The sequence below is a fragment of the Panthera uncia genome, chromosome D1 (assembly GCF_023721935.1).
Source record: "Panthera uncia isolate 11264 chromosome D1, Puncia_PCG_1.0, whole genome shotgun sequence".
Lineage (NCBI taxonomy): Eukaryota > Metazoa > Chordata > Mammalia > Carnivora > Felidae > Panthera > Panthera uncia.
Genome location: NC_064808.1, coordinates 91,239,976 through 91,267,309, shown reverse-complemented (window position 1 = coordinate 91,267,309; position 27,334 = coordinate 91,239,976). Strand labels below are relative to the sequence as shown.

Sequence of the window (27,334 nt, the reverse complement as noted above, 5' to 3'; positions counted from 1 at the left end):
GGGGGGGGGGGGGGGGGGGGGGGGGGGGGGGGGAGGGGACAGGGAAGTGGTGGGGAGCACCTGATCGGGTGCCGCTCTGGCCATCTGCCGTCCCCCTCACACAGGCTCTATTGACTGCAGTTTGGGATTTGGAAGAGGATTCTGGCTGGAGGACGAGGAGGCTTGTTGAAATGCAGTGTTTAGGACGCCACTCCTCCCCCGCTGCTCCTCTCACCAGCTTCCTGACCTCCAAAATGCTCCTTAAATATAACACTCTCAGCGCCTGCCGACTCCCCTGCCTGAGCTTGGAGCTTTGATTCCCCAACGTGTGACTGCAGCAAGGCTCTGCCCCAGTTTTGCCAGCTCCTGGAGGCATGCGGCACTGCCCTGGTCCTGCGGCTCTCCTCTCCTCGGGAGGCGAGCGCAGAACCCAGAGACTCCGGATAGAAGGGGAGCCCGGGGATCCTGTCCACTGTCTGTTTTCTGCCCCAGATGGGCTCCCGGTGACTCCCCAAGGTCATGAGGAGGCGTGAGCTTCTGGTGGTGGAAAGAGCCACTGAGGGGTGGGAGTCAGGGCAACTGAATCCTGTGGTGGGTTCGTGGACTCCACGTTTCCCTTGGCCGAGGCCTTGGGGGTCTGCAGAGTGGTAATGCTCCGAAGGAAAGACCTGCCAGTCCAGTGCCTGCTTACAGATGAGGCGAGGAGCATCAGTCCTGTTCTCGTTGCCTTGGGAAAGGAGCAGTACCCACGTGGTGAGACCTTAAGGCTTGACTTGGAGACCAGGAGAGAGTCAAAGCAGCTAAAATCAAAGTTTCTTTTTTCTTTTTTTCTAACCTGTATTCCAAACCCAGTAAAGTTTGGAAGAAACCGTTGTAGCAAGAGGTTTGGAGGGACACAGCTCAACCTTCTGTTAATCAGGCCTTAGAAACACAACAGACGTTGGAATGAATATCCATGAGCCTGGGAAGGCTAGGTTTTTGAACTTAGATTTTGAAAATTCATGTTGAAAACGCAACACGAATCGTTGTCCTAGTCAGCCATTCCCCGCCACCGCCCTCCTCTCTCATCCATTCTGTTCACAGAGATTGGAAGAAGATTGGTGTCAGGTGTGTCCAGTTATGTTGTTTATCTTTAAATTGTTTTTTGCTAAATATTGAACAGAGACAAAGATTATTTATAAAAAAGTACATAAAAAGTATACAGAAAGAAGGAACAACGAACAGTGTACTTCTTACCTGTCCTGCTGACTCCATGTTCTTGCCCACTGACCACCTTTCAGAATGTTGAGTCTGTCACTTCCTTGATTTTCCATTTTATGGATACACACTGTCTAGCTATACAGATAGAGAATATCTGGATACTCGTGAGTGCTGATGAGGTTGAGTACCTTTTTATACATGAATGTGAAGCATCTATCTTGTTACGTGTTTGTCCTGTGGCTGTATCCGCATGCAATCATACGTCATGCTTTCTTCATTTTGATTTGCTTTCCGTGTTCAACATTGTTTCCAAGATTCATGCACTTGGTTGCACGTGACAGTAACTTATAAATTTTCTGAATGTTATAGACTGTTCACACTTTAAGAAAATGCTAGTTGTGTATCCTTTCTGCTGTCGGTAGACATTTGTTTCCAGGTTTGGGGGTTTGTTTCCACAAACCGTGTTACCACACAGAGTGAGTGCTGTGTGAAGTTTCTCTCGAACATTTCCTAATGGGAGCTTCTTCATTTGGCAGAATGGAACCATCAGGTGTTAGGGGATGCATTCCTTGAACTCTACTATAAATACCAAATGGTTTGCTTACATAGTTGAACCACTGTATACATGTCCATGGGTTCCTTTTTTTTTTTTTTTTTTTTGGTTAATGTTTATTTTTGAGAGAGACAGAGAGACAGAGCATGAATAGGGGAGGGGCAGAGAGAGAGAAGGAGACAGAATTTGAAGCAGGCTCCAGGTTCTGTCCAGGTTCTGTCTGTCAGCACGGAGCCTGATGTGGGGGTTGAGCTCACAAACTGCAAGATCATGACTTGAGCCAAAATTGGACGCTCAACCGACTGAGCCACCCAGGCCCCCCTCCACCGGTTCCTTTCCAACCTTTATATTATTAGACTTTTTAACTTTTGCCAATCAGATAGGTACAAAGTTAGCACCTCATTGGCATTTTAAGCTTGCTTTTTCCTGAGTGCTAATGAGGTTGAGCACCTTTTTATATGTGTATTGATTGATCACTTCCTCTTCTGAAAGTGCTTATTCAAATCCCTTGTCTTTTTATCTAATTGTTTTTCTTTTTCCTATTGATTTGTAGATATTTTTATTTATATTTATAAATTCTGTGAACTAAAATTCCTTTTTCAGCTACATTTGTTGCAATTATCTTCTCCCAGGAAAGCCTGGTCTTTTCTCCCTCTTTATAATCAGTTTGAGGATCAGATGTTCTTCATTTTACTGTGGTGGAGTTCATCCGCCTTCTCCTTTCTGGACACTGTGTGTGTGTGTGTGTGTGTGTGTGTGTGTGTGTGAATTGCTTAGGAAGTCCTCAGGCAGCCGCCTGTGTGAGGATCAGTTGGTAATTATGATTTATCAGGGGAGATTGTTTGGTCTCTGCCAAGGTTGAAGACAGGCCTGTCTTTGAGTTCCTCAGCAGCATGTGGGAGTTTGTTGGAGGCTCACTTGTAGGGTTAGGGGAGGCCAGCAGGGCCTCCTACTTTATGAGGTGATCTCCCCTTTCCTCCTCCCATTAGTGGGCCTGTGCACTGTCTCTGCTCACTGTGTTCTGTGAGGTCCAGAAAACCAAGGCCGTTTTACGGGTGCCACAAGTGCCTTCTCTAGAAAACATATCTATAAGGCTTTCTTTAATTTTCTGAGTTTCTGCCCTCACTGAATTTATGGTTTCTAAATTTGTCTTATTGTTTCGATAGCTCATCAAGTATTTTTTAAAAAATTTCCTCTCTATTTTTCTTTCTAAATGTTTTCTTTCATCCAGCATTTTTAGTTGTTTTTAGCAGGAAGGTCCATTAGGATAGCTAGTCTGCCATATTGCCGGAAATGGAACTCTTCCTTCTTTTCCGTAAAAGTTCTTATCCTTCCTGAAATACAGATCTCAAGGAGCAGCCAGATTGCAGTTCAGGCGGAAGCAGGAGAATCGAAAGCACCTGCCTGACCGTTAACCTGTGTACTCACCCCCACAGTCATCTAGAATGATGTCAGTGCTGACACCTTACCGGTCAGGAAACTTGGCGAACCTACAGAACTGTCTGCCCTCTAGGAGAAGATCAAAGAGGGAAGATACATTAAATGATGAACACCTCTTCATTTTGCTTGGTCTTATTCTTTAAATATATTTCAAGGAAAGCTGGCAATCCCATGGCTCTTTAAAGCCCTATTTGGGTCATATTTTGAGATCTTCTTATGGACCACAAAAATGGAGCCAGGTTGCCGAGCTCTGTGAAGAGCCCAGGTTACAGAAACAGGAAAGAGCCAAGGGGAATTTGAGGCAGTTGATGGTCTCGAAACCAACTAGATTCTCCTTTTCATGTTCCTCCCATCACATTCATGTACTGACCTATCAGCAATAGTAATAGAAAGAAGCAGCTAACTTGATTTAGCATCTTTTTTTTTTTTTTTTTTTTTTTACCTGTTGCCTGGATTCTTTTTGCCCTGGGAGCGTGTGGGCCCTTATTAGCCTGTCTCACAGACTTTCTTTCTTTCTTTCTTTTCTTTTTTTTTTTTTTTTTTTTTTTTTTTTTTAATAAGCATACATCCTGATTAAGAGACTGGACTTTGGGTTTGAACATGCCCAAGTTCAAGTCTCAGGCTTGCAGCTTGTTGGTTATTTAGCATTAGGCAAATCCAGATGCTACAGTCTTAATTTTCAATAACATCATCTGAAAAATACTGATAGTCACTACTTCATAATACGGATGTGAGTGTTAAGTGAGATAATACAAGTAAAATGCTTATTAGCACGATGCCTGACATAAATAAGCTCCCCCAAAATTCTTATTAGTAGTTGCAAGGGAGTTTTTTTTTTTTTAATTTGACGGCTTTTAAAATTTTTATTGAAAAATATAGAATTTTCACTATTTAGTAATGTGTGTCTAATGTAATACTTGGAAAGCTTTGATTCAGATTTCATGTGTTACCTGTGATCAGGGGGGATAGGATGAGAGTATTCTCATCTACCTAGAGAATTCTAGGTGCCATTTGCCTAGAGGCTGACATCATTGGTCCCTGGAGGCCCTTGGAGTGAATCACCTAGGTTGTAAAGGAGAACTTATGCAGCCCTACAATACCTAAGTTGAAAGAATGGCCTGGATACATAACTAAAGATGTATTCTGAGGTCTTGAGAGCGTTTCCGTGTTGTCTGGCTTGGGTCTGTGGACGGAGGAGAATTCCATAGGCCAGGGCTGCTTTGAGAGTACATCTCTAAAAGCTCAGGATCCCTTAAAGGGTGTTTTTGCTGGACCATCTGGACCCTGGAGAGAGGCTGCAGTGTTTTAGTTAGGTCCGAATAAGGCCACTTCAATTAAACTCTTGCTAATAGTATCTAGTGTATATAAGCCATCCTAAGTCAGTGAGATGATGGACTCACACACTGTCCCTGCCCACTTAGAGTTTACCATCTAAAAAGGCAGGTAATAAGTAATTACAAGTACAGCGCGCGTTACCAGTGGGGATCTTGCGCTCTGGTTTTTCTTAAGACTGTCTATCGCTTTGGGGGTCAAGTATAGATGATGTGCACACAACCCGTATGGGTGTCTGTAGATTGCTCTGAGGCAAGTTTCAGGGTAAAGGCTTAGTATGGTTCAGTTGGAGGTTGCTATTTCATAATTAATCTCCTCTTTGTTTGTTCTCACCCATCCGCATTACTGACCCAGATAGTCCGCAGTCTAGGGGAGGCCAAAAAAAAAAAAAGAAAGTCACATAGCCACGGAAGTTGCTGGGGCTGGAACACAGTGGGCCCAGGTTGGAGGATTTTAAGAGCGAATTGTATGTTCTAGTTGGAGTTGAAAATCTCAGTGCCTCCTCTCTTTGATGCTGTGTCTGGTCTGAATCATCTTAGAGCCCGGTATTGGTGATAAAATGTTGTTGAGATCCCACACCAGGCCCTCGTGGCCACCTTAAAAGGATTCCAGGCCCCAGGTGACTGGGGGCGCTGCTGGACCACCATAAGTTGCTGCCTCACCATGTGCCCCAAAAGTGGTGGCCCTGGGGCCGAGCACTTTCCCCAGAAGGGGAAGAGAACTGTGTGTTCTGCGTGCCTTGAACTGCTTGGGATCTCATTGCTGCGCGGGCCCCGCCTTGCTGGGGAAAGGGTGAGGATTCTATTTAAGGTGGTCTTGAGCAGCTCGCCTTGGGCCTCTAGGCACTAACCGCGGGAGGAGGGGGGGCGCTTTCAGGTCTGCGCGGGATTCCGGACGTTTGCAGAGGGCCTGGGGTCAGCGCTCCGCTCCACCACCACCACCGCCCCCCCCCCCCCCCCCCCCGGGGGGTGGCATTTTAACACCTTGGATGGATGCTCATGGAAGTGCCCGACTCGCCCTCTTCCTACCCCCTCTCCTCTTCCTCCTTGGGCATCACCTTGCTCGCCCACCCTCTCCCTGACTTTCTGTCCCATCCCGGGACAAAACATGTGCTGTGTCTTTAAATGGGCGGAAGTGGCTGGCAGTGCTTTGCTTGGGTACTGCATTGATGAGGAGATTATATGGAGCTGCGGGAGCCGCCGCCTGGGGGAAGAGAGGTGCAGGTTCTGCTCGGTTCTTGCTCTCCTGCCGGGCTCTCCTTGGGTCCTTTCCCCCCCAAGGCTGCTCTGAGCCGGCAGGAGGCGAGGGTGGGCGGGTGGCCGGCTGGCCTGCCTGTTGACAGCCACTCCAGGCTTGTTTTGCAGCCTTGCCGTTGCCTGTCCCCATCAGAAGCTGGCAGTGGCAGCAAAGGCTCCGGCAGGCAGCTCCAGCCCCGGGGCTGGATTTGCAGAGGCTGCCCTTGGCCTCCGAGCCCAGCCTGCCGCGGTTCTTCTGGCTGGTGCTGGCTCTCTCTCTGTCTCTCTGTCTTCTTTCTCTCTCTGTGTTCAAGTCACATTACATGGGCTTCTGTTCTTTGGGGACTTCGTCATCTTTTCCAATATGTCCTGGGACCTCCGGAGCTGTCACGGGGATGCTAAGGACACGGTCAGTGGATTACCGTGCCTGTACTAATGAAAGGATTCAAGCTATCCTGGTAAGTAGAGGAGAGGGGTACGGCCCCTTCCTCTTCGTCATCGTTCTTCAACCCCATGTCCCTCCTCAGCACCTGAGCATCCTCGAGGTCTCCTTCACACAGGCCTGTCCCCCCCCCACCCCCCATGGTTCTCAAGGAGTCAAGACGGGGGCCGCACACCCTACAAAGTTGGGTCACTCTCCCTGGCTCATCCTAGCTTCTACCCCGCTGCAGTTATGTTTTGCCAGCATCTTCCCTGGGGGAGGGGGTTGGTGGAAGTTGGGGGGCTGTGAAGAGAATCCAAGTGCAGCTGGAAAGAGTCTCCAACTTTGAGGGACCTGATGGGTGGTGCATGCTGAGGGAACTTGGTAAAGAAGGGTCCCTTGGGTCACGCCCGGCCGGTGGTGGGGGCAGTGGCACTCTACCCAGTCTGACAGCCAGCCCCAGGGGCCTTGCTCACCCTGCTCCATAGGGTACCCTCATCCCAGCGGGCAGGCCCTGATCTCTTCGAGGCTTCTCTCTGAGAAGTCGGGAGGACCAGGCCCCGACCTCTGGCACGCCTGGCGTCCGAAGGAGAGTGGGGTGGCCCCTCTGCCGTGCCTACCACGCACACACCTTGGGGCTTTGGAGGCACCTCCTGCAGAGCCTGATGTTGGGATATTAGAGCCTCCTCTTGCTTGGGATGTGAGCTAGCTGTCTGGTAGCCGCAGAAGCAGTCAGAATATTTTTACCTTCCATTTTAAAAATAAAACCCTCACCTTTCCCTTTCCTCCTCGGAATCGGGTGGGTGGGTGGGTGAATTGGCTTTTTTATCTGGTTGAGAAACTGGAGATTTCGCCTGGGAAACTTTGTCACGGCAGGGATCTGGCCCTCCCCACGGGGTAGTGTGTGCAGCTTACCGGGGACCAGCTCTCTGGGCTGGGGATGGTGCCTTTCTCCTTGACAGCGGAGGGTGGGAGGAGGAGAGTTTGGGAAAGCTTCCTGCGGGGATGCACCCTGCCTTCCTTGTGGCTCCCAGCCGTCCACCCGCACTCCATGGTGGGACCATGGGAAATGATCTCTGTGGTTGGGAGGGTGATTTCCAGAATCGGGGTAGGTACTGAGCAGTTTAATACATGTCGTCCTATCCTGGCTCTAGCTCACATCTGGCCTTCCAGAACCTCCTACTCTAGGTTAAGTCTAACAGGATTAATCTAGCCCAGCCCTCCTCTAGGCAAGAGGGCTCTTCGGTGGGTCTTCAAAAGGTACTTTGCAGAAAGGAAAGGGAGGAGCTTAGTTCTTGTGAGCTTAACTCTTAAAAACTGAGGTCGTGAATAGTCAGTTACCCCCGCCCCCAGCCTGTAGTCTCTTCTCAAGATTTGGTATCACTCCCTCCTATCTGTAGCTCTTGTGCTGAAGGCCCCCCACCCCCACCCCCCCCCCCCTGAGGTTGAGAAAAGGACATAGAGGTACTGCAATGCCATTCCTGCTTTCTTGGGGCCAGGTTCCTTGTTCTTCAGGATTGGAAAGGCATTAGCAGAATCTGTTGTCACTGGGAATGCCAGGCCCAGTCAGCACCCAGAGCCGCCCCTTGGTCCCTCAGCCGAGCCAAGCTGGGCCTGTAACTTGGATGAGGCCTCCAAGGAAGACCCAGGTCTTGCTGGGAGAGTGGGGGTGCTGGGCTCATCTTCGGAAATCCCTCCGTGTCCTTCCATGCCCCTACTGTCAGCAGCCACGGTTGGGACTGAAGGGGTGCCTGGCTGTCTCTCAGGATGAGACATCACTTTAACACAGAAATGCTTCTCTGCTCAGCCCCTATTGGTCCCTCAGGGACATGCAGAGACATGTGCCTTTAAAAATCTGCCTTGAGTATCTCTTGATGCATTTCACCAGGAGATCATTGTTATGCTGGGAACTGTAATTGGGGTAACCTTGTCTTTTTCAGCCAAATACCATATTACAAAGATGGGGAAGTTTTGTCGTTTATATCTGCCTGGCTAGTGTTAGATCCTACGATTCCCTCTTTCTTTCATTAGGTGCAGATCTATTGGTCCATTTTGGTCGAGGGGCCAACGTTGTAGTTGTATTGTGAATGTGTGGGCTTGAAATGCGGCTCCCTTTGGTGGTATCCCCTGTCAGAGTCCTTCTGTGTCCATGGGGAGACTTGGTAGGAACAAGGTGACCAAATATATTGGCTACCCTGTGCTGGGTAATGTTATCTGCGTACGGAAGAAGATGGAATTAATTGGGTGTTTGAGTCACTTCTAGAAACATTTCTGGAATCCTACTATGTGTTAGTGATATTAAAAAATGATAATAATGCTGATTAAAAAAGAATAAAAATGGCAACTAACATTTATTGAGTGCTTACGGGGGTGTCAAGGACCATATTAAGCACTTCACATACGTGAAGTCCTATAGTGCCAAAGGCAGTGTGGTTAAGATCCTCATTTTACAGAGCGAGGAAACTGAGTCACAGAGAGGGTGTACAGATAGGAATCAGGCTTTGGACTTGTGGGTAATTTTCCCTAGTGATTCACTTGTTCTTGGTTGCTTTTCTATAGATCATTTTCCTCTGCATGCAGCAATACCATATATTGGCGCTTTTTTCCCCCCTGCTTTGTGGTCTCCTTGCCTTATACTTATTTTTTTAGTTAGACTTTTAAAAGTGTAAGGAAGTGAGGTGCCTGGGTGGCTCAGTCGGTTAAGCTCCTGACTTTGGCTTAGGTCATGATCTCATGGTTCGTGAGTTTGAGCCCCACATTGGACTCTGCTATCAGCACAGAGCCTGCTTCGGATCCTCTGTCTCCCTCTCTCTGCCCCTCCCTCACCAGCGCGCTCTTTCAAAAATAAACATTAAAAAAACAAGTTTCTTAAAAAAAAAAAGTATAAGGAAATGCATTATCTTAATTGATCCTTATTATGGCCCCACGAAGCAGCTGACATCTCCATTTGAGAACCAGGGAAACCGAGGTACAGAGTAGTAAAGAGTTTTGCCTAAATTCATGCAACTGGTTAATGAAAAAGGTAGGGTGCACTCCTGTTACTGGACTCTTATTTAGTTTTGCGAGCAACAGCGAGCAACAGTTTTGCGAGCAATTGTATCTGCATTAGACCTACTCTCCCAGAGGGCAGAGTCAGGGTCTGTACATCCATTATTCATTCTTCCCTTCATTCTACAAATGTTGGCCAAGTAATTATTATTTTCACAGTCCTGTGCTTAGGCATTGTGGGGGCTAAAAAAATGTAAGGGCATTGCCTCTGACTTCTAGGGACTGGTAGCTTCACAGATAGAATAAGTTTCAGCCACCCTGTACGCGCACCCACACCCACACAAACACACACTTTCTCTCTCTCTCCAAAACAAGTCAGTAAATGCTAAAGAACAGATACATGCAATAGACAACAAGCACTGTAGACATTGAGAGGAGGCTGGGATTCATTTCAGCTGGGGTGACCCGGAAGCTTCCCAGAGTAATTGGCATTTGAGTGGGGGGTTCGAAGCCTGGCCAATGTTAGGTAAGTAGAGGCTGTGCTTTGTACAGCATTAATACTGCCCCTCATGGTGTTGGGAGGTTATCATAGGAGATGCTTTTGGATGACGCTGATGAAGGCACGTGGCCGTGATTGACAGCGGCTGGATTGTGAGAGGGAAATCCTGCTTTTTCAGCCTCCCCTGACAGGGTCTTTAGACTCTCTCCAAAGATGATTCTGTGATTCTGTCTTCAGATAACTTGGTGCACGAGGTTAAGGGCAACGGTGGAGGGGACGGCACGTGCAAACACATGGGGCCGTGCCAAAGCAGAGTTGGGAGCACAGACAATTTGGAAGCCGTGTAATGTTTTTAAAGAAGCATTCACCAGTCCTGAGCTTCTACAGAGTTTCTATTTATTTATTTATTTATTTATGTATGTATGTATGTATGTATGTATGTGTGTGTGAAATATGTAAAGATATTCCTAAACCCTGTAGGGTCCCAACACCAAGAAGCTCTCCAGTGTGGTGGAGTGCCCCATGTACAGATTGTTTTGGCCCCCAGAGGACTTGGCAGACTGCAGTGACATCTGTCTTCATTCACTGTCCTTGTGTTCCCGGTCCTCACATCTGTTGGGGTTGGTGGGTGCGGTCTTCACAGAGCCTGGAGGCTCTGCCAGACCTTCAGGAAAGCCCATGTGCTGCAAGAATGTGGTTCTGGGAAAATAGAGGAACGAGAGTACAGGTCTCGACACGTTGCAGGGGAAGCATTTCTGTGGCCAGGCCGTGGTCCGCACATAGAGAAGTTTTGAGCTCCTGTTTGTGTTTGAGCAGGTGAGTGAGCTTTCACTCCGTTTCTTGAGGAATGTGAGCGCTGTGTGAGGGACCCTGCTCACTTAGGGCCTCCCCAGGTAGCGGGGACCGAACTTCATTTTCGATTTCCTCCGTGTTTCATGGAGATTTGTGATCATCCGTATTTCATTAGATACCAAAGATCAGCCGTCCAGTATGCTTTTTTTCCTTCGGACCTGCAAACAAGTGGAACACTGTTCCTTCTTTAGCCCTGCTGTAGACCCGTGAAAGGAGAAACGGGTGACGGTGCCTGGGAGGATTTAAGTTAGACATAAAGAAAAAGTTTGGAATTTCTTTCTCTGGGGAGGGTCCAGACCAGGTTATACTTTTCTCATTCGAGGTTCTTTCTGTGAGACATTTTCTCTCTCGAGGAGGAAGGCCTGCGTGTGACCTCCTTCAGAGCCAGGCTTCCCAAGGCATTCAGATGCTTACCGGGAGGTGAGCTGCAGTGAAGGTTGGGGTCGCTCAGTAGCTTGAGATTCTGGAGAGCCGACTGGACTCTGAAGAATCCAAACCTTGTAACCACCTCCTCGCCTGCTGTGTGGCCTTGGTAGGTGATTTCTGTTTGCCTTGGGTGGTAGTTGTTTTGAAAGCACGGTTAAATGACAGTGCTGGGCGGATTAGTCTGTCTTTCAGCTTCCTTTTCACTCATGGTTTAGAAAAAGGCCACAGTTCTTACAGAGCAGTCGCTCGTAATGTGGACTCTGGTGTGCTTCCCTAGCCAGCAGGAAATACTAAAAAAAAAAAACCCTTCATTTGAAAATATTAAATGCTCATTTACAAACATCCCCCAGCAGGCACACCCTCTAGCTTACAGTGCAAGATTTACTTTATTATTTGGTGGGATGGGAATCGGGGATTTCCCCATGGTCTATCACATCCAGGGCACGGAGTGCCGGTCACCTAAGCATTTAAATCCCATGAGTGATCAGGACAGCTGTGATCTGACTCTACAGATTTTTTTTTTTTTTTTTCAAAGGGTGGGCCGTTCCCACCTCTTACCCAGGTTTTTACGTTGGGAACTGCACCTGGCTTGAAATGAATGGCAGGCCACATGATTTATTGTTCTTCTTGCCACCATTAGCATTAGTCTAAGGAGAAAGAAATGTACTGTATTAGAGTGGGAGATGTTTGACAGGGATGGTGTCAAAGCAAATCAGATTGGAGGGACAGCAGTCCCCCCTTATCCGTGGTTTTGCTTCGTGAGGTGTTAGCTACCGTGGCCAGCTGTGGTCTGGAAGCAGGTGACCCTCCTGACGTGTCCTCAGAGGGTCAATAGGAGCCCAACACAGTGCCATGACACCCCCCTGTCCCCCTCACATCTTCCTCTTACGTAGGCATTTTGTCATCTCACATCATCACAACAAGGGTGAGTATAGAAGAATAAGGCATTTTGTGTGTGTGTGGATGAGAGAGACCGCATTCACAGAACTTTTTATTACAGTATATTATAATCGTTCTATTATTATTTGTTGTTAATCTCTTACTGTGCCTAATTTGTAAATTAAACTTAATCACAGGTGTGTACCTGTGGGAAAAAGGGTCGTCTGTATAGGGTTCGGTCCGCCTGTGGTTTCAGGGGTCCGCTGGGGGTCTTTGAGTGGATCCCCCCCCTGCGGATAGGGGGCACGTGGGCTTCTTTGTTCTGGTTAGAGACCCTTTCTCCTGGCCATTCGGAGACTTTTTGTCATTGAATTTAATTTTTGGAGGAGATGGTTTGGGGCTTCTCGTGATAGAACGCTTCTGATCCCTTGTCCAGAAGGCCGGACGTTTGTTTCCTAAATGAGCTAAGGTGAAAGACTGGGTAAAGTAGATACTGCTAGATGTCGTTATGTGTCCTTACCCTTAACGCCGTTCTTTGGTTCCTATTTGCACAAAGATGTTGAGTTAAACTGGGTAGGCTAGGTTCTGCTCTGACAGCAACCACTGTCCTCCCCCGCCCCCTCCAAACTCAGTAGCTTGACTCATCATAAGCTAACTCTTGAGCACTGCAAGCCCCTCTGAGGCTCTGGAAAAGACCCCAGGGAGGCTGTCCTCTGTGAGGCATACGGTGGCTCGGTGATCTAGGCCGTAGAGTCTCCTGGCGCCCCCTCCGCAGTCACTGCAGAGGTCAGGGGGCAGGAGAGCCTGGCTCTTCGGTGCTTCTCCTCGGAAGCGAGCACGCTGCCCTTGCCCTTCAGCATGGTCCATGGTCATCACGTGGCCTGACCACAGGAAGGCCGGGAAACAGTAGGCTTCTGAAGGGCAGGAGGGGAGGAGAACCAGGAGTCTTGCTGGGCACCAGTCATGGCCACATAGCTGCTTTTATGGAAGTGCAGCCATGGGCCCACCCCCGCTCCTGAAAACCCGCTGATGGCTTTCTTATTGCCTGTAGGATAAAGGCCTTGATTTGAAATGTCATGGAAGGACTTGTGTAACCTTAGACCAGGGGGTCAGCACCCAACAGCCAGGGGTCAAGTTCAACTTGCTGCCTGTTTTCATGCAGCTAAGTATGTTTTGGGGGTTTGTTTGTTTGTTTGTTTGTTGTTACATTTTTTAAATGGTTGAAAAAAATCAAGAGAAGAGTGGTATTTCATGACATGTGAAAATTATATGAAATTAAGATATTAATGTCCATAAATAAAGTTTTATTTGTACCCAGCCACACTCGTCGTTGTATGGCATTGTCTGTGGCTGCTTTCGTGGTACAGTGTCAGAACTGAGCAGTTACGACAGACACCTATGGCCCACAAAGCTAGACTATTTATTGTCTAGCCCTTTACACAAAGTTTGCTGCCCCCTAGTTTAGACGGATAAAGATGCCTCTCAAATGCAGCAAAGTGATATGTTTTCACTGGATACTTTAGTAGAGCTAGCGGTCTTATTCGAAATGCTGTAACAGTGTTCAAAAAACCATAACGGTGACCGTGATAAGGATATTAATAGTAAGGATATTAATAGTAAGGATAAGGATAATAGTAAGGATAAGGATATTAATAGTAATAGCTAATACTTCTACCGTAACTTACTATATCACGCATATCTTAAATGTTTTCTATATATTAGCCCAGAGCTGTTTTTTTGATCTATATGTTATTATGGTGTAGATTTTACAAATCATTAAACCGAAGCACAGAGAGGTTAGGTCATCAGCTCAAGATCACATAGCCCCTAAAGTGTTCAAGCTGGCAGTCTGACTTAAGATCGTGCTCTTAACCACCACAGTTATAAAGTAGCTGGAACACGGGCTTTGCCCGTGAGGAGAGAGAAGACTGATACTCTTGAAAAGTTAGAAGAATTTGGCAAGGTAATCTATGAAGGTGTTTAATGAAGACGAATTACAACTAGAAAGGTATGCAAGAACGGAGAGGGAGAGAGCAGTAATGAGCAAAGTAAATGGAGAAGGGCTAAAGAGGAGGTAGAATGAGTGCCTGATATGTATGTATGTATGTATTTATTTTTATTATTTTTTAGAGAGACCGTGAGTCAGGGAGAGGGGTAGAGGGAGAGACAGAGTGGATCCCAAGCAGGCTTCATGCTCAATGCGGAGGCTGACGCAGGGCTCGATCCCACAACCCTGGGATCATGACCCTAGCCGAAATCAAGAGTCAGTCCGATGCTCAACCGACTGAGCCACCCAGCCCTCCTGAGGGTTGAGCCTTGAACGACGAGGACGCCCGAAATTTCAAGAGAAAGAACTAGACAGGGAAGAAGCAAGAACTAGACCACAGAAACCACAGTGAGGGCCTGGTGGCAGGAAGCAAGAGCTGCGTGTCCTGATCAGAATGCAGGGGTGTGTGGGGACACGGGGGTAGATACTCACATGGTAAGACAGGTTCCACCTACAGATAGGATCGTCTCACAGGTGAGGCAGAGACATGCGGGCTTGCTGTACTCAGCCGGGAGAAGCCCTCGGGTTCAGGATGACCACAGAGGGTGGAGATGTATTTCCAAACTTGGTGGGCAAGATGTTCTGGGGCCTGGAGCGTAAGTGGGTGGTTTGAGAGCAGGCAAGAAGAATAGTGTTGCAAATTAAAAACAATGCTTCTGTGAGCTTTTCTTTATTTGTCTCTTTCCTTTTTTAATTTATTTTATTTTAGAGAGAGCGCATGAGTGGGGGAGAGAGGAGAGGGAGAGAGAGAGAATCTTAAGCAGACTCCACCCTCAGCGAGGAGCTGGACGCAGGGCTTGATCCCACAACCCTGGGATCATGACCTCAGCTGAAGTTTAGTCCAAAGCTCAACTGACTGAGCCGCCCCGGTGCACCTCTTTCTTCCTTCCTTCCTCTCTCTTTCTTTGTCTCTCTCTCTTTCTCTCTCTCTCTCTTCTCCCCCTCCCTCCCTTTCCATCTTCCCTTCCTTTCTCCCTTCCTCCCCTTCTCTCTCCCTCTCTCTCTCTATCCCCCCCCTTCTCTCTTTTTTATCTCGTGTAACCCTCACACAACTCGACAGGGAAGGTGGTATTTATCCCTTTTTTACAGGTAAGGAAACTGTGTCTCAAAAGAGGTTTAAGTGACAGGGCCAGGACCCCATGGTTATTGGCAGAACTGGGATAAAACTGAAACTGTCTGTCTGTAAAGCCTGTGTTCTTAACCTCTACACTTAAGTACTTGACTTAGTGGGAAAAGTGTTTATTGGTAGAAATTTGGAGCTTTATTTATTTATTTTTAAATGTCTATTTATTTTGAGAGAGCGCATGGGGGAGGGCCAGAGAGAGCAAGGAGAGAGAATCTCAAGCCAGTTCCTTACTGTTCGTGCAGAGCCTGAAGTGGGGTTCGATCTGGCGATCCATGAGATCATGAGCTGAGCTGAAATCAAGAGTCAGACACTTAGCTGACTGAGCCACCCAGGTGCCCCCAAAGTTTAGAGCTTTAAACTTAACAATTTAGGAAGGGTTTGGTGCGGAGGTGTGGTGGTCTTTCTGGGGAGTGGTGTCATTTGTATCAGGCGATCATATAGTAGAACAGTTTTGCAAAGTGTTCACTTTTGTGCTGAACCATGACCCTTGTCATTGCTGATCTGGTGGCTTTACTTTGGGGCTGGGTCAGGGTTTATTTAAAAAAAAAAAATTGTCTTTTGTTTTTTGTTTTTAATTTGTAGAACGTATCATGCATCCAAAAGAAAGTATATAATGTATAGCTGTTCAACTTAAAGGAGAAAAATTAAACATTGTTCGTCATCCAGTTAAGCATTATAACAATGCCTAAATATTTGAAAGCCATTCAGTTTGTTTGTTTGTTGTGTAAGATTTGTGAAAATATTCAAAGGCTGGGAGGATAAGCCCCAGAAAATGCAGGTCTTGGGGACTGAGCACTGACTATGTACCTGCGCACCTGCACCTGGGCCGAGTACTCTTGCCCCGCCCCCCCTCCCCTAGCGGGTATGTTACGGGTATGTTACACTTCTCAGGCAGTGCCTCTTTGTTCTGACGGACTCTGGACTCGAATGGCTGCCCCTAGCACAGGGCTCCCTCCCTTTAGCTCTGTGGGGGACCGTAAGGGACAGGCGTAGGTGGTTCTGTTCCTTTCTGGTTGGGTGATTCTGGGCAAGTTACCTACTCTGTCAAGCCTTGATTTTTCTCATCTATAAAATGGAGCTAATCCCACCTGACCTTGGAGGGCTTTGGGAAGATAATTCCTGAGCATGTACTCAGGGGGAGGCCTGGCCCATTGTAACCTTATAAAGGTTAAGCTGCTGTTAAAATTTTCATTGTCTTACGTTTGACATTGTGGAAAAAGAGAGCATGGTCATAACCTGGCTCTCCACATACTTAACATCCACAGTTGTCTCTCACGCCCTGGATGGATACAGAGAACTCTGATCATGATCTTTCCTGGAACAGCCAGGAAAGTTTTACTTTCAGTCAGTTTTACTCCTTCTTTGAAGTTAACAGCCTCCCAAATCATGTATTTCAGTCTCGCTGCTGGAACTCTTCTGTCTGCTGCCCCCTCCGGGTATGGTCACTTGGTCACTTAACTGGAGGCTAGGATATGTTCTGCCACTCACTGAGCGTGTGACCTTCTTCGTCAAGGCACCAGCGCCCACATCTCTAAGATGATAGTTGAGATTAGAACAGCAGATTTTCTCTCTTCTGGATGCCCATGGACTTCAGGCTAAGGTTCTCTGGAGTACAGGACCCTTTAATAGTCTCAAGTTCCCACTGGATTCTTGCCGTCCTCTTCTTAATCATTTATTCGTTTGTTTACTTGAACATTTCTGGAGTGCCCACTGGGCTCGTGGTAGAAACACAAAGACCAGGAGCAACCAGTCCTTGCCTTGGGGCGGAGGGGTGGGGGGCTTGACTAAAGTAGTGGGGAGCCAGACCCGGACTCCCAGTGCTGCATATTGTAGGAAAATTCCACAGAGGGACTCAGATCCCTCTCCTGCTGGAGTGCAAATAGATTTATCTTCCAGTTAAGATCTTTTTTTGGACCCATTCTCCTGAGACTGGGAGCCTCACTGTTTCATAATAGCTTCCCTGCAGCGACCTCAACTCTTTATGCCTTACTGAATGGTTGGAGTTTATATCCGGTGGCATGATGACATGCAAAGCGCCTTTGTTTCTCAGAGGCTCAACTCCACAAGCCCCAGGATGCAAATTTTGGGAACTGTCACCACTGGGCTTTTGGAGGTGATCTGCTGTGCACGTGATGATTATTATTTTTTAGCCATCTTTTGAGTCTAAAGCATAGTCTTATTTATGGAGTCTCTGTTGACCCTTGCTTGTTCAAATGACTTTTTTGTTTTTTAAGTTTATTTATCTTGAGAGAGACAGAGCGCAAGCAGGGGAGAGGCAGAGAGAGGGGGAGAATCCCAAGCAGATTCTGTGCTGTCAGCACAGAGCCCCACGTCGGGCTCAAACTCATGAGACTGTGAGATAACGGCCTGAGCCAAAATCAAGAGTCGGACGCTTAACCGACTGAGGCACCCAGGCGGCCCTCAAACGGCTTTTTTTTTTTTTTTTTTTAAATCTCTGATTCCGTGAACCAAGCGTTTCTACTTCATGCTCTTGTCTTCTTCTTTGATATAAACAAGTGGAGTAAATCTGTATTCCTGGGAGGCACATTGGTAAGAGGAGCTAACCGCTGCCATTCACCTCTTGAGCCGTCTTTGTATGAGCCATTACGTTTATGGAAGCCGTGATGGTACTCCTTTTTACAAAACTCTGGACCTAGAGCAGTACTCCGCTCTGTTAAATGCTGACACTATTGTGTGTGCAGCTGTACAATTGGTTTTTCTTGTTTACTGCCGTCCTAACCTTCTTTCTCTGTGCACCTTCCCCCGAGTATATTTCCAAGCCTAAGTTAGGACCACTTTTGAGCTGATCCCTCCTGCTAAACGGAATTGGTACTTGTCACCAGTCACAAAAGACGTCTCTCACCACCACTGCCAGGAGAAGGGCTGGGAACTCCAGGCCCTCACCTCTCTCTCTCTGCTTCCTCGCTGCCTGCAGGGGCCAAGCCCCTGGCTGCGCAGAAAGCATATTTATGATAATCTCCCAGCCAGCCTTCTCTTCACATCCTCTTGCCCTAATCATTCACGTTGGAAGCTTCAGAGCTATTTTTTCCTTTGTTCTTCCTCATTCTCCACATAGTTAGTTCTCTTTGCAGCCTCTCTGGTTTGTCCTCTGTCCTTTCCCATGACTTACTGTCACTGTCCTAATTCATAACCAACCTTCCATTCCTTGCTTGGCCTATTGCAGTAGCCACCTGGCTGATCGCTTTTTATTCTTCTTCTTTTTTTAAAAGCTTTCTTGAGATATGATACACATCCCACGCAACTCATTTAAAGTGTACAGTTCAGTGGATTTTAGTATATTCACGATATGTGCAACAAGACGACGGGTAATTTGAGGACATTTTCATCACCTCGGAAAGAAACCCCGTCCGTACATTTTAGCAGGTAACCACCACCCCCCCATCCCAACCCTCACAACCCGGCAACTACTAATCTATTTCCTGTCTCTGTAGAGTCCCCCGTTCTGGACTTTTCATGAATGGAATCATGAACTGGCTTCTTTCACTTAGTGTAATGTTTTCAAGATTCGTTTAAGTCATAGCATGTATCAGCACTTCTTCCCCCTTTTATGGCTGAATAACCTCATCTCTTCCTGGAACTCTTGAGGTGCATTAATGATTCATCTATCATACAGGTCAGATTTCCAACCCCTAAAACTGAACTTGGCCCCTAGGAACCTACAAAATACAGCGGACACTGGGGCATGGCACTTCAGGCCTTCCCCATTCTGGCTCCATGGTGACTGTCCAGCCTCGTCGTCACTCCACACTTCCACGGGGCTCTACTGTCCCCACCATCCCGACACTCCTTTCCTTAGCGAGGGGCGTGTCGCCCACGTACTGTGTCCTATCACTGCAGTCTTGGGTTATGTTACCCCTTTGCTTATGGTTCTCCGGTCTTTGGCTGTAGAAATCCCATTTCTCTTTCAGACTTGTCTTCATTCTCACCTTGAAGAAGTCCACCCCAGGTTTATCTCATCTCCAGTTAGGAATTAATTCATCCTTTCCCATTCTCTGTGCACTTCAGTTGGATCCCCATCATTTCAGTCTTGGATCAAAGCATCATTCTGTCTTTTATAACATATTAAATCTTTTCCGAAACGAGAGAGTCATTCCAAATTTTGTTTTATCTTCTGGTGCTCTCTACAAGGCTTTACACATAGTTGGTGCCCAGAACAGATTTGCTGGATAATTGATGGCCCTCTTGGATTTGTATAGTCCTTTCTGCTTTTCAGAGTTCTTTTACATATTTTCTCTCTTCCAAAAATCAGAAGTAAAGAGCTTTTTTCCAGAAAAAGATTATCAGTAGTTTTAACTTGTTTGAATATTTATGGTTTTTTTGCATCACCCATTGCCTCTGCGTATTCTAATGTTGGTGGAAACATTAGAAAATACAAAGTCAAAAAGAAGTCCATCATAATACCACCCCTCAGTGATAATCACTGTTAATGTTTTGGTTTTTATCCTTTGAGCTATTTCTTCTATGTATACTATACATAGATAAACATAGGGGAAACTTATAACTCGTTCTATACACTGTTCTGGAATCCTTTAATTAACAGCATCTGATCTCTCTATAATAATAAATATTGATTTACATAATTACGTTTAAGGGGCAGTATTGCAAATATGCAAGTACTTGTCTATTCTCCTCCTGTTTGACACTTAGGTTATTTCTTATTCCTCAAGATTAAAAATAATATCATACTAACATTCTTCAGGTAAATACCTTAGAAGCCAGATTTCTAGGTCAACAGCTTTTTTTTTTTTTTTTTTTTTTTTTTTCCGTTTTTATTTTTAAGTAATCTCTACACTCACTGTGGAGCTTAAGTCACAACCCTGAGATCAAGACTCGCATGCTCTACCCACTGCGCCAGCCGGGGCGCCCCTAGGTCAGCAGCTTTAATACAGAGTGCCAAGTTGCCCTTCGGAAAGGTCGTTCCAATTTACACACCCGCCAGCAAGTTATGAGTGTTTGTTCCTTCCCTTTGTCCTTGCGTGCCTCGGCATTACCATTCTTTTTAGTCTTTGCCAATCTGATAATCCACAAGTGATATCTTAGAGTTGCATTCATTTGCGTCTCTTTCTTTGATCCTTGGTGACATGCTTTTAATTTCCTTATTACCCATGTATATTTCTCCTGTGAAATACCTTTTTGTTCTCTGCCCACCTCCTTGTTGAGGTGTTTGTCTTTTTCATCTCTCAGGACTCGACTGGAATAAGGATATTCACCCTTAGGTCATACATGTAATAAGTATTTTCCCTGGGCGGTGTGTCTTAACTTCAGGCTGTTTTCGGCACATAGAAGTGTATTTGTTTGTGATCCAGTTAATTAATCACTCTTGTCCTCTATGGTTTCTGTGTTTGGCATTATTCACAGAAAGTTCCTCCCAAACCAGTACCGTATACACATTCACTTTTGCTTTCTTTGAGTCCTTCTGGGATTTGGTTTTTTAAGTTTAATGCATCGGTTCATTTTGACATATAATTGCATCTACTTTTATAAAACCCGGGTGATTAAATTACACAGCACAGGCCTAGAGGGGACTGTGATAGGTCCCGTCCATTTTCCTGGCATCAGAGCACCAGGTAGATGAGCACTTCTTTTCCAGAGTACGACAGTCTACCATTTCCCAGCAGGTGCCCGCATTTACCATAATTCCTTCTGAAATCACCTCTGTTGTTGTGTGCCAGTTACGTGTTAATAATAGTCTGGCCTGAGGATTAAATGAATTTGCACATGAGATGAACGACAATCTATGGGATACTGCTTGGCACGTGAATATTCCACGTGTGTTTTATTGAACGCACGGATGACCGAATGAATGAAGGAAGGAATGGTGGTGTGAACAGTGGTAACAGGTCACTGACGATAACGTGAGACAGCAGGAGCTGTTCCATGGAAGCAGAGCCTTGGCCAAAGCAACAGTCTCAGGAGAGCACTGGCCAATTACATGTGGAAGAAGGAAAAGTTATCATGTGGGTTTTGAGCAGGTGGCATTATAAGGGTTAGGACCCGTAGGCTGACATACACCATGCATTAGGTACATAAGCAACAGTGAACCACACTGGAGAATTCCAGGGGATGCTGTAGAGATATGGGGGAGTTCATCAGGGAAGTCGCCCTGGGGAAGGTGCATTGAGAGCAGAGCTTTTGAAGGAAGGTTGGGGCCGCATAGGAGGGATTCGTGGAGTGAGGTCATTTTATGCAGATAGAATGATGTAAGCAAACAGTATTTTTTTTTTTTTTTAATTTGAAGTAGTGATTTTTTTTTTTTTTTTTGCTTTTTTTCCCCACCTCCTTTGCTTTTGATCTGTTTCCTCATTTCTCAGCTTTTTTTATGCTCCCTGCTTTTAGTGCCAGTTAGAAATTGTCATGACAAACGTTGTTCGTACAGTTGAGGAAAGTTATTCTTGAAGTGCTTGGGCTCTGGGGTAGAAAGACTCCAGGGAGTGGGAACGGAACACAAGGAACAGGAGGGTGGCCCTCTGAGAGGACGCACCGTATCAGCCTTTTTCCAGCTCCACTCAAGACGGAGGTGAAGTTGGCCTTTTCTAAGGTTTACTCACCATACAGTAGACATTCCCCTGAATGAGTGAAAATAGGCATAGCACTGAGATGCATAGCCATTAAGGAAGATGGACAGACGTGAAGGACCCCGGCCCGCCGCAGCCTGGGAAGCTGGGCGGGCGGTGGACGTTTTCGCGGTGAGGGATGCCGAGGAGGACACCTCGAAGGGTGGGCCATTTGGTCAGTACCCCGCTAACCTTGCCGAGGAAGGAGACCCTGCCTCTTCTGAGCTTCCAATCTCAAGGAATAGAAGTCCAGAAGAACAAGAAAAAGAGGGCTTTGAAGGGCAAAGAGATGCTAAGCAAACTCTGGACCTAGATGCTGAAGGATCCCGCATGAGTCATTGCAGTTGGCTGGTGTTGGCCGGAAGCTTTTCTTGGAAATCAAATTAGTGGGTACAATACAATCCCAGCGTAGAAGAGCAAGAAATAGGTTTCTGCCTCCATATCTTTTATTCCTTAAGGAATAAATCCCGTAAGGATTTCACCCTTTCTTCCATGAAAGCCCTCCGTCAGCCTGCCTCCTCTTCTTGTAAATAAAGTTTTATTGGGACACAGCCACGTTCTTTCCTTTCCATGTTGTCCATGGCTGTTTTAACCCTACGGAAAGAAGAGTTCAGTGCTGATGGCAGACTCTGTGGTCTGCAAAGCCCAATATATTTGCTATCTGGCCCTTTACAGAAAAAGTTTCCGACCCCTGCTTTATATTACGAATAGATGACTAATTTTGAGCTGTTTTTCCAGGAGAATCCTGGTTTGCACCAACCCATGCCATTTGCTAAATGAGTGCCCCTTTTCCTCATGGCACATATTTGCAAGATGACTTCGAACCGGTGGTGTGGTCTAGGATTCAGGCTTCTTGAGCACATAGTCTGACCATCTGAGCTGCCTGGGAGACCCACGTGGAGTGGCTAGTACCCTAATATAGCAGCCATTATTAGTTTCTGGTATTTATTTGCTGTTCAGTAAACGCCAAATTACAGAGAAACTGGGGCTCAGGGAAGTTAGGGAAGCTGCCCGGATTACATAAAGTGGTAGCAGTTGAACCCTGTGGGAGGAGAGCCCTTGCCCCACCCCTCCCCTGCATTGCCTGCCACCACCCCACACCTCGCCCTTTCCTCCCAACCTCCACCCTCTACCCCCATCTCTTTGTGATTTCTGGATCTTTCATTCATCAGCTTTTGCTCTTCTGGACGAAATACCATGTTTCTCTTGGAGCATCCATTCCTCGGTCAGTTTTCTTTTTGACCCCATCCCCCCTCCTGTAGTCATCTTTCTGACCTTGGCCCCCAAGCTCCACTTTCTTGGGGCTGACTCTCCTGGGGGGGGGGGGATGATTTTGAGAGGCAAATGAGGTCTTGGGTTCCCTGCACATCAGCAGTTCCTGCCGGATGGATCGCTGAACCTCATTTAGAGCGGCAGCTGTCCCCCCAGGTGCTCTGCCTTTTTCAGAAGACAGCAGGTGCCCAGAGAACCAGCTGGAGGGGGGAGCACGGCCCAGGGCCCCGGGGCACCAAAGTGGCAAAACGGCAGCCGCTGGGCAGGCTGAGCTGGCATTTCTGACCTTTGCGGAGAGAGGGCGTCCTTAAAGGGACAGCGAGCTCTTTTCTTTCCTGGTGGCCGGCTGCCAGTTCAGATGCCAGGGATTTGAAGAGGCCATTGTTCTGGCAGTGGAAGATGGGGGCCCAGACCGCCCAGTCTTTTTTTCTTTTCCCGTTACCAACCGCGTGTCCCCCTCTGATGTGCAGCCTGTCAAGTGTGGAGGGACGGTGAGCTGTCTTCAGTCACCCACCCTCCCCTCCTCCTCCGCAGTCAGAAGGCAGCCTCAGTCACCAAGGCTAAAGAACAGACTAGCCCTCACACAGCCTCCGGCTCCCCCTCCCCCAGGGCAGCCGCTCTAGTGGAGAATGAATGGTCTCTGCAGGCTGCAGTGAGGTGCCCCATGAGTTGTTTACTTGTCCAGGTGAAGCAACAGGACTGGTTTTCTACAAAGTGCCTTTTGTGAACCGCCATCGCTGGAACCACCTTAGGTGCTTGTTAAAACTGTACGTTCTAGGTTCCAGTTCTAGAACCTCCGGGGCCCCAGAATCTGAATAGCAACAAGCACACCATAGCTTGAGAACCACTAACTCAGTACTTTGGACACCTGGCTGGCCATCTGAATCATGTGGGGACATGTGGAATCAGACTGTCTGGGTGGGGCTCATGAATTTGAGCAAGGGAGCCTCTCTTTAGTGGTTAAGAGCAGATACCCTGGAGCTGGTGCACTGGGTTTGAATCCTGGCCCCACCAGCTACTATCTCTATGATCTTGGGTAAGTTCCTCAACCTCTCTTGTGACTCAGTTTTCTAACCTGGAATATAGGGATAATCTAGTATGTGCTGCGTAGGGTGATTATGAGAATTAACAGAGTTGATGTTTATAGAGTTCTTACAATAGAATTAACACATCAGTAGCACCATATACGTTTTTGGTGAAATCTTTTTTTTGTCTTTCTTTCTTTCTCTCTCTCTTTCTTTCCTCCTCCCTTCTTTTCTTCCTTTCTTTCTTCCTTCCTTTCTTTCTTCTTTCTTTCTTTCTTTCTTTCTTTCTTTCTTTCTTTCTTTCTTTCCTTCTATAAGCTGATCATCCAGGTCAGAGATCATGATTTGAATAGTCTTTTAGTGGCAAAGTCCCCTGGCTAAGCTGGCCTTGTAGGCTTCAGTAAATGACTGGCAGTTCTCAGGTGTATCTCCGTGACTCGCTGTGAAAAGGCCGGCCTACCATTGCCCTGCCCTATAGAGTAAGGAGAGAAATCCCTGCCTGGCTTCCTCCTCTAGGAGAGGTGATGTGGATAAGCATTGGAATGCTATCACAAGAAGGGCCAGAGGCCACATCTATAAGGCTGACTGACCTCTTCAGAGGGAATTGAAGGATGGGAAAACAAACTCAGGCCAGAAATAGCTAGACATAAATACAAGGTATTATAATTACTGTCCACACCCAACTCGGTCCCCTGAGTTAAATCGAACCGTCTGCACAGCTTTCCTGACCTCAAGGAAGGAGAATGGACAGAAGTGTCCGTGGTGGGCTCAGCAGGGGTGGGGTGGGGTGGGGTGGTGTGTAACCAAGGGTACATGGGAGGCGCCACCCTCAGGGGCACCACTGAGCCAAAATAGGCACTAGGGTTGAGCATGCAAACAAGTTTTTATTATAACTTTTTGGTTTTGCAAAACCGTTACTTTTCTGGAAATGATCCTGTTGGACTCGAGTTTTCCACGTTAAGTATCCAGCTCAGGGCTTCGTTTTCTTCCCGTGCTCTGTCATTTCTCTTTGCACTCAGGAGTCAGATTTCTCCGGCTGCTTGTGGACATGGCGTGAGGTCGAGGCCGGGGGAGAGACACCCAGCCTGGGAGGACTGGGCTCTTCTACTTCTACTTGGCCCCTACCTGGCCCCCACTCCCGCCCCAGGGTGTGCTGTGAAATCATCAAGGCCGGACAAAAGGCCGTGGGGAGACTAGAGGGTTCTGATGCCATACACCCAGGCAGTGGTATTTTATAGATCCTGATACAAGGGTTTTGGGGGAGTCAAATGCTAGACTATTTAGAAGAAAACAAGCCAGTCCTCCGGGGCACGTCTCGTGGATGTTTTCCATCTTGATTGCAAATGTCAGCATACAGGGAACGCAGCAGTGGGCAGAGTTTTCCTAGCATCCACTCACTCCTACTGGAGCATATTTTACAAGATTTCCAGGAAGCTTCACAGGACCATTTGTGTTCCGGGGGGGGGGGGGGGGGAGGTGGTTTTGATACCTTTGGTGGCTCAGAGACCCACAGTGATGTGCAGGAGCAGGACCTCAGTGGATGGAGAGACTAATTTTGTCAGCCTCCCCCAGGAGAAGGATTTGGCCACCTGCCCTATCACTTAAGAATATTGATTCATCATTTTGGAAGCCAATGGAAAAGTTCCATTTCCCCCCCCCCCCCCCCCTTCCTTCTCTTCAGAGGAGCTGCAGGGGAGATCACTGCTTTGGGTGAGGATCTGAGCTGAGTGAGATCAAAAGGCCTTTCTACGCTGGGGCTGGGTAGAGGCTGTGGATGTTATTTTTGGCTCCTAACAGTAGAGGAAGACCGTACCTCTCCGTCTGGGGAAGAAGAACGTACAGAATTGAAACAGATGGAGATCCCCAGTGGTTTTCCCTACAAAAAGTGGAAGACCGTGTGCTCTTTGACACGCTGGAGCCTCACTGGACATCATCTACTACTCGGGCCTGCTTTGCCACAGATGCTGACTGCGGATGAGTCGGGAGGTTTGGGAAGGTCATCTGGACCCTCCTGGAGGAGATGGGGATGTGAAACCAGCAACTTGACTAGGAACTCACCCTCTGTGAGCCGGCCTCTTACAATGTGTGGCTGCCACAACTCTTAGGATATCCCCTCGTATTCCAAACCCAGTTATGCCACCCGGTAACATCCCTTTGGAGAAACAAAAAAATAAGGCTCCTCCATTGGCTTTCTTTCTTCCCTCCTTCTTTTCAAATAGGGGATGCCCTGCTTGCTCTGAGGCATCTGTCCTACAGTCTAAATATCTAATTACTCTGCAGTTTTGTGTAGGGCAGACCCACGCTGTCTTATTTATCTTGTCTGACCAGTAGACCTTGTAAAGTGTGGCAGTATTTCTAGGTACACTCCTACCAGTATTATTTGTGGGAAGTTGATTACCTCTTCCACTTGCTTCTGTCGGTGAGGCCCACATGAGGCCCACGTTTATTTTTTTGACGTTTATTTATATTTGAGACAGAGTGTGCACGTTCGGGGGGGAGGGGCAGAGAGAGACAGAAACAGAATCCGAAGTAGGCTCCCGGCTCCGAGCTGTGGGGCTTGAACTCACGAGCCGTGAGATCACGACCTGAGCTGAAGTTGGACGCTTGAACCGACTGAGCCATCCAGGCGCCCCCGCGAATTTATTTTAATTATTCTCAAAGCCACCTTGTAGTTTGGGTCCGTGCCGAGCTTTGGTCTTTGCCCACCAGTAACCAGCCTTCCACACTCCTTCAAGCTTTGGAGAAGAAAGGTCCTTGCCAGCAGGCCAGTGGCTTATTCTCCACCCCCGCCCCCTGCTTTAGGCAGCCTCATGTCCGGGGCGCGCGGCTGAAGGGTCAACACTGTGTGGACTGTGAGAAGGGAATTTGGTTGTGGTGAGATTTAATTTGGTTGGAGGGTGTTGTACTGCCAGGATGTCCTAGCATATGCGGGTAAGTGTCACCAGCCTGCCTCCTTACTCGCATCTCTTCTGCCCCTACCTGTTCCCCCCCCCACCCCCCCCACGAGGTGTTGACTGGTCAGGCAGTGCCGAAACTCTCTAATGAGGATTGGCTTGGAGTTTGGAGAGAGAACCTGCCAGCTGCTCAGCACAGCATTTTTTAGCTCTTCTCTGGAGAGGCTGGAGGTGCAGAGGTAGGAAGAGGAGAGGCAGTTAGTTCAAGGCGGTGATGTGGCCAAAAGGGGGAAAGTAGAAAGAGACTAGGACCCAGAAACTCATGGCTTGGGTCACTGGCCCTATCTGCTTTAATAGATCAGCATTAGTGCCTTTTCCTGCTCTGCCCCCCCCCCCCCCCCCCCCCCCCCCGCTGCCGTGGTCACAGAGCTCATCTTTTTGTTCTTAATTAGCACTTTGACATGTGTGAGGTGAAGAATGAGGGGGGCATCTAGACCCAACGCCTTCATATACCAGATGGGGAAACTGAGGCCCAGAGGCCCATCCAGGGTCACACGCCAGAGTCCTCTAGGTGCCTAGCCTCCTGAAGGT

At 47.5% G+C, this 27,334-nt stretch overlaps 1 protein-coding gene across 2 annotated transcripts in view; it reads left to right on the top strand.

Annotated features, from left to right (window-relative positions):
• The window catches only part of GRAMD1B (GRAM domain containing 1B), a 170,664-nt gene that overhangs the window by 69,044 nt on the left and 74,286 nt on the right, over positions 1-27,334 (top strand). Inside the window, exon 1 of one of the 2 annotated variants that reach the window (XM_049611506.1) lies at positions 7,601-23,860. The exons of the other annotated variant lie outside the window; for it this stretch is intronic. Within the exon in view, the coding sequence (XP_049467463.1) occupies positions 23,712-23,860 (149 nt within the window). The 5' untranslated portion in view covers positions 7,601-23,711. Of the gene's footprint in view, positions 1-7,600; positions 23,861-27,334 lie in introns of those variants that run through there. 2 annotated transcript variants of the gene reach the window in all.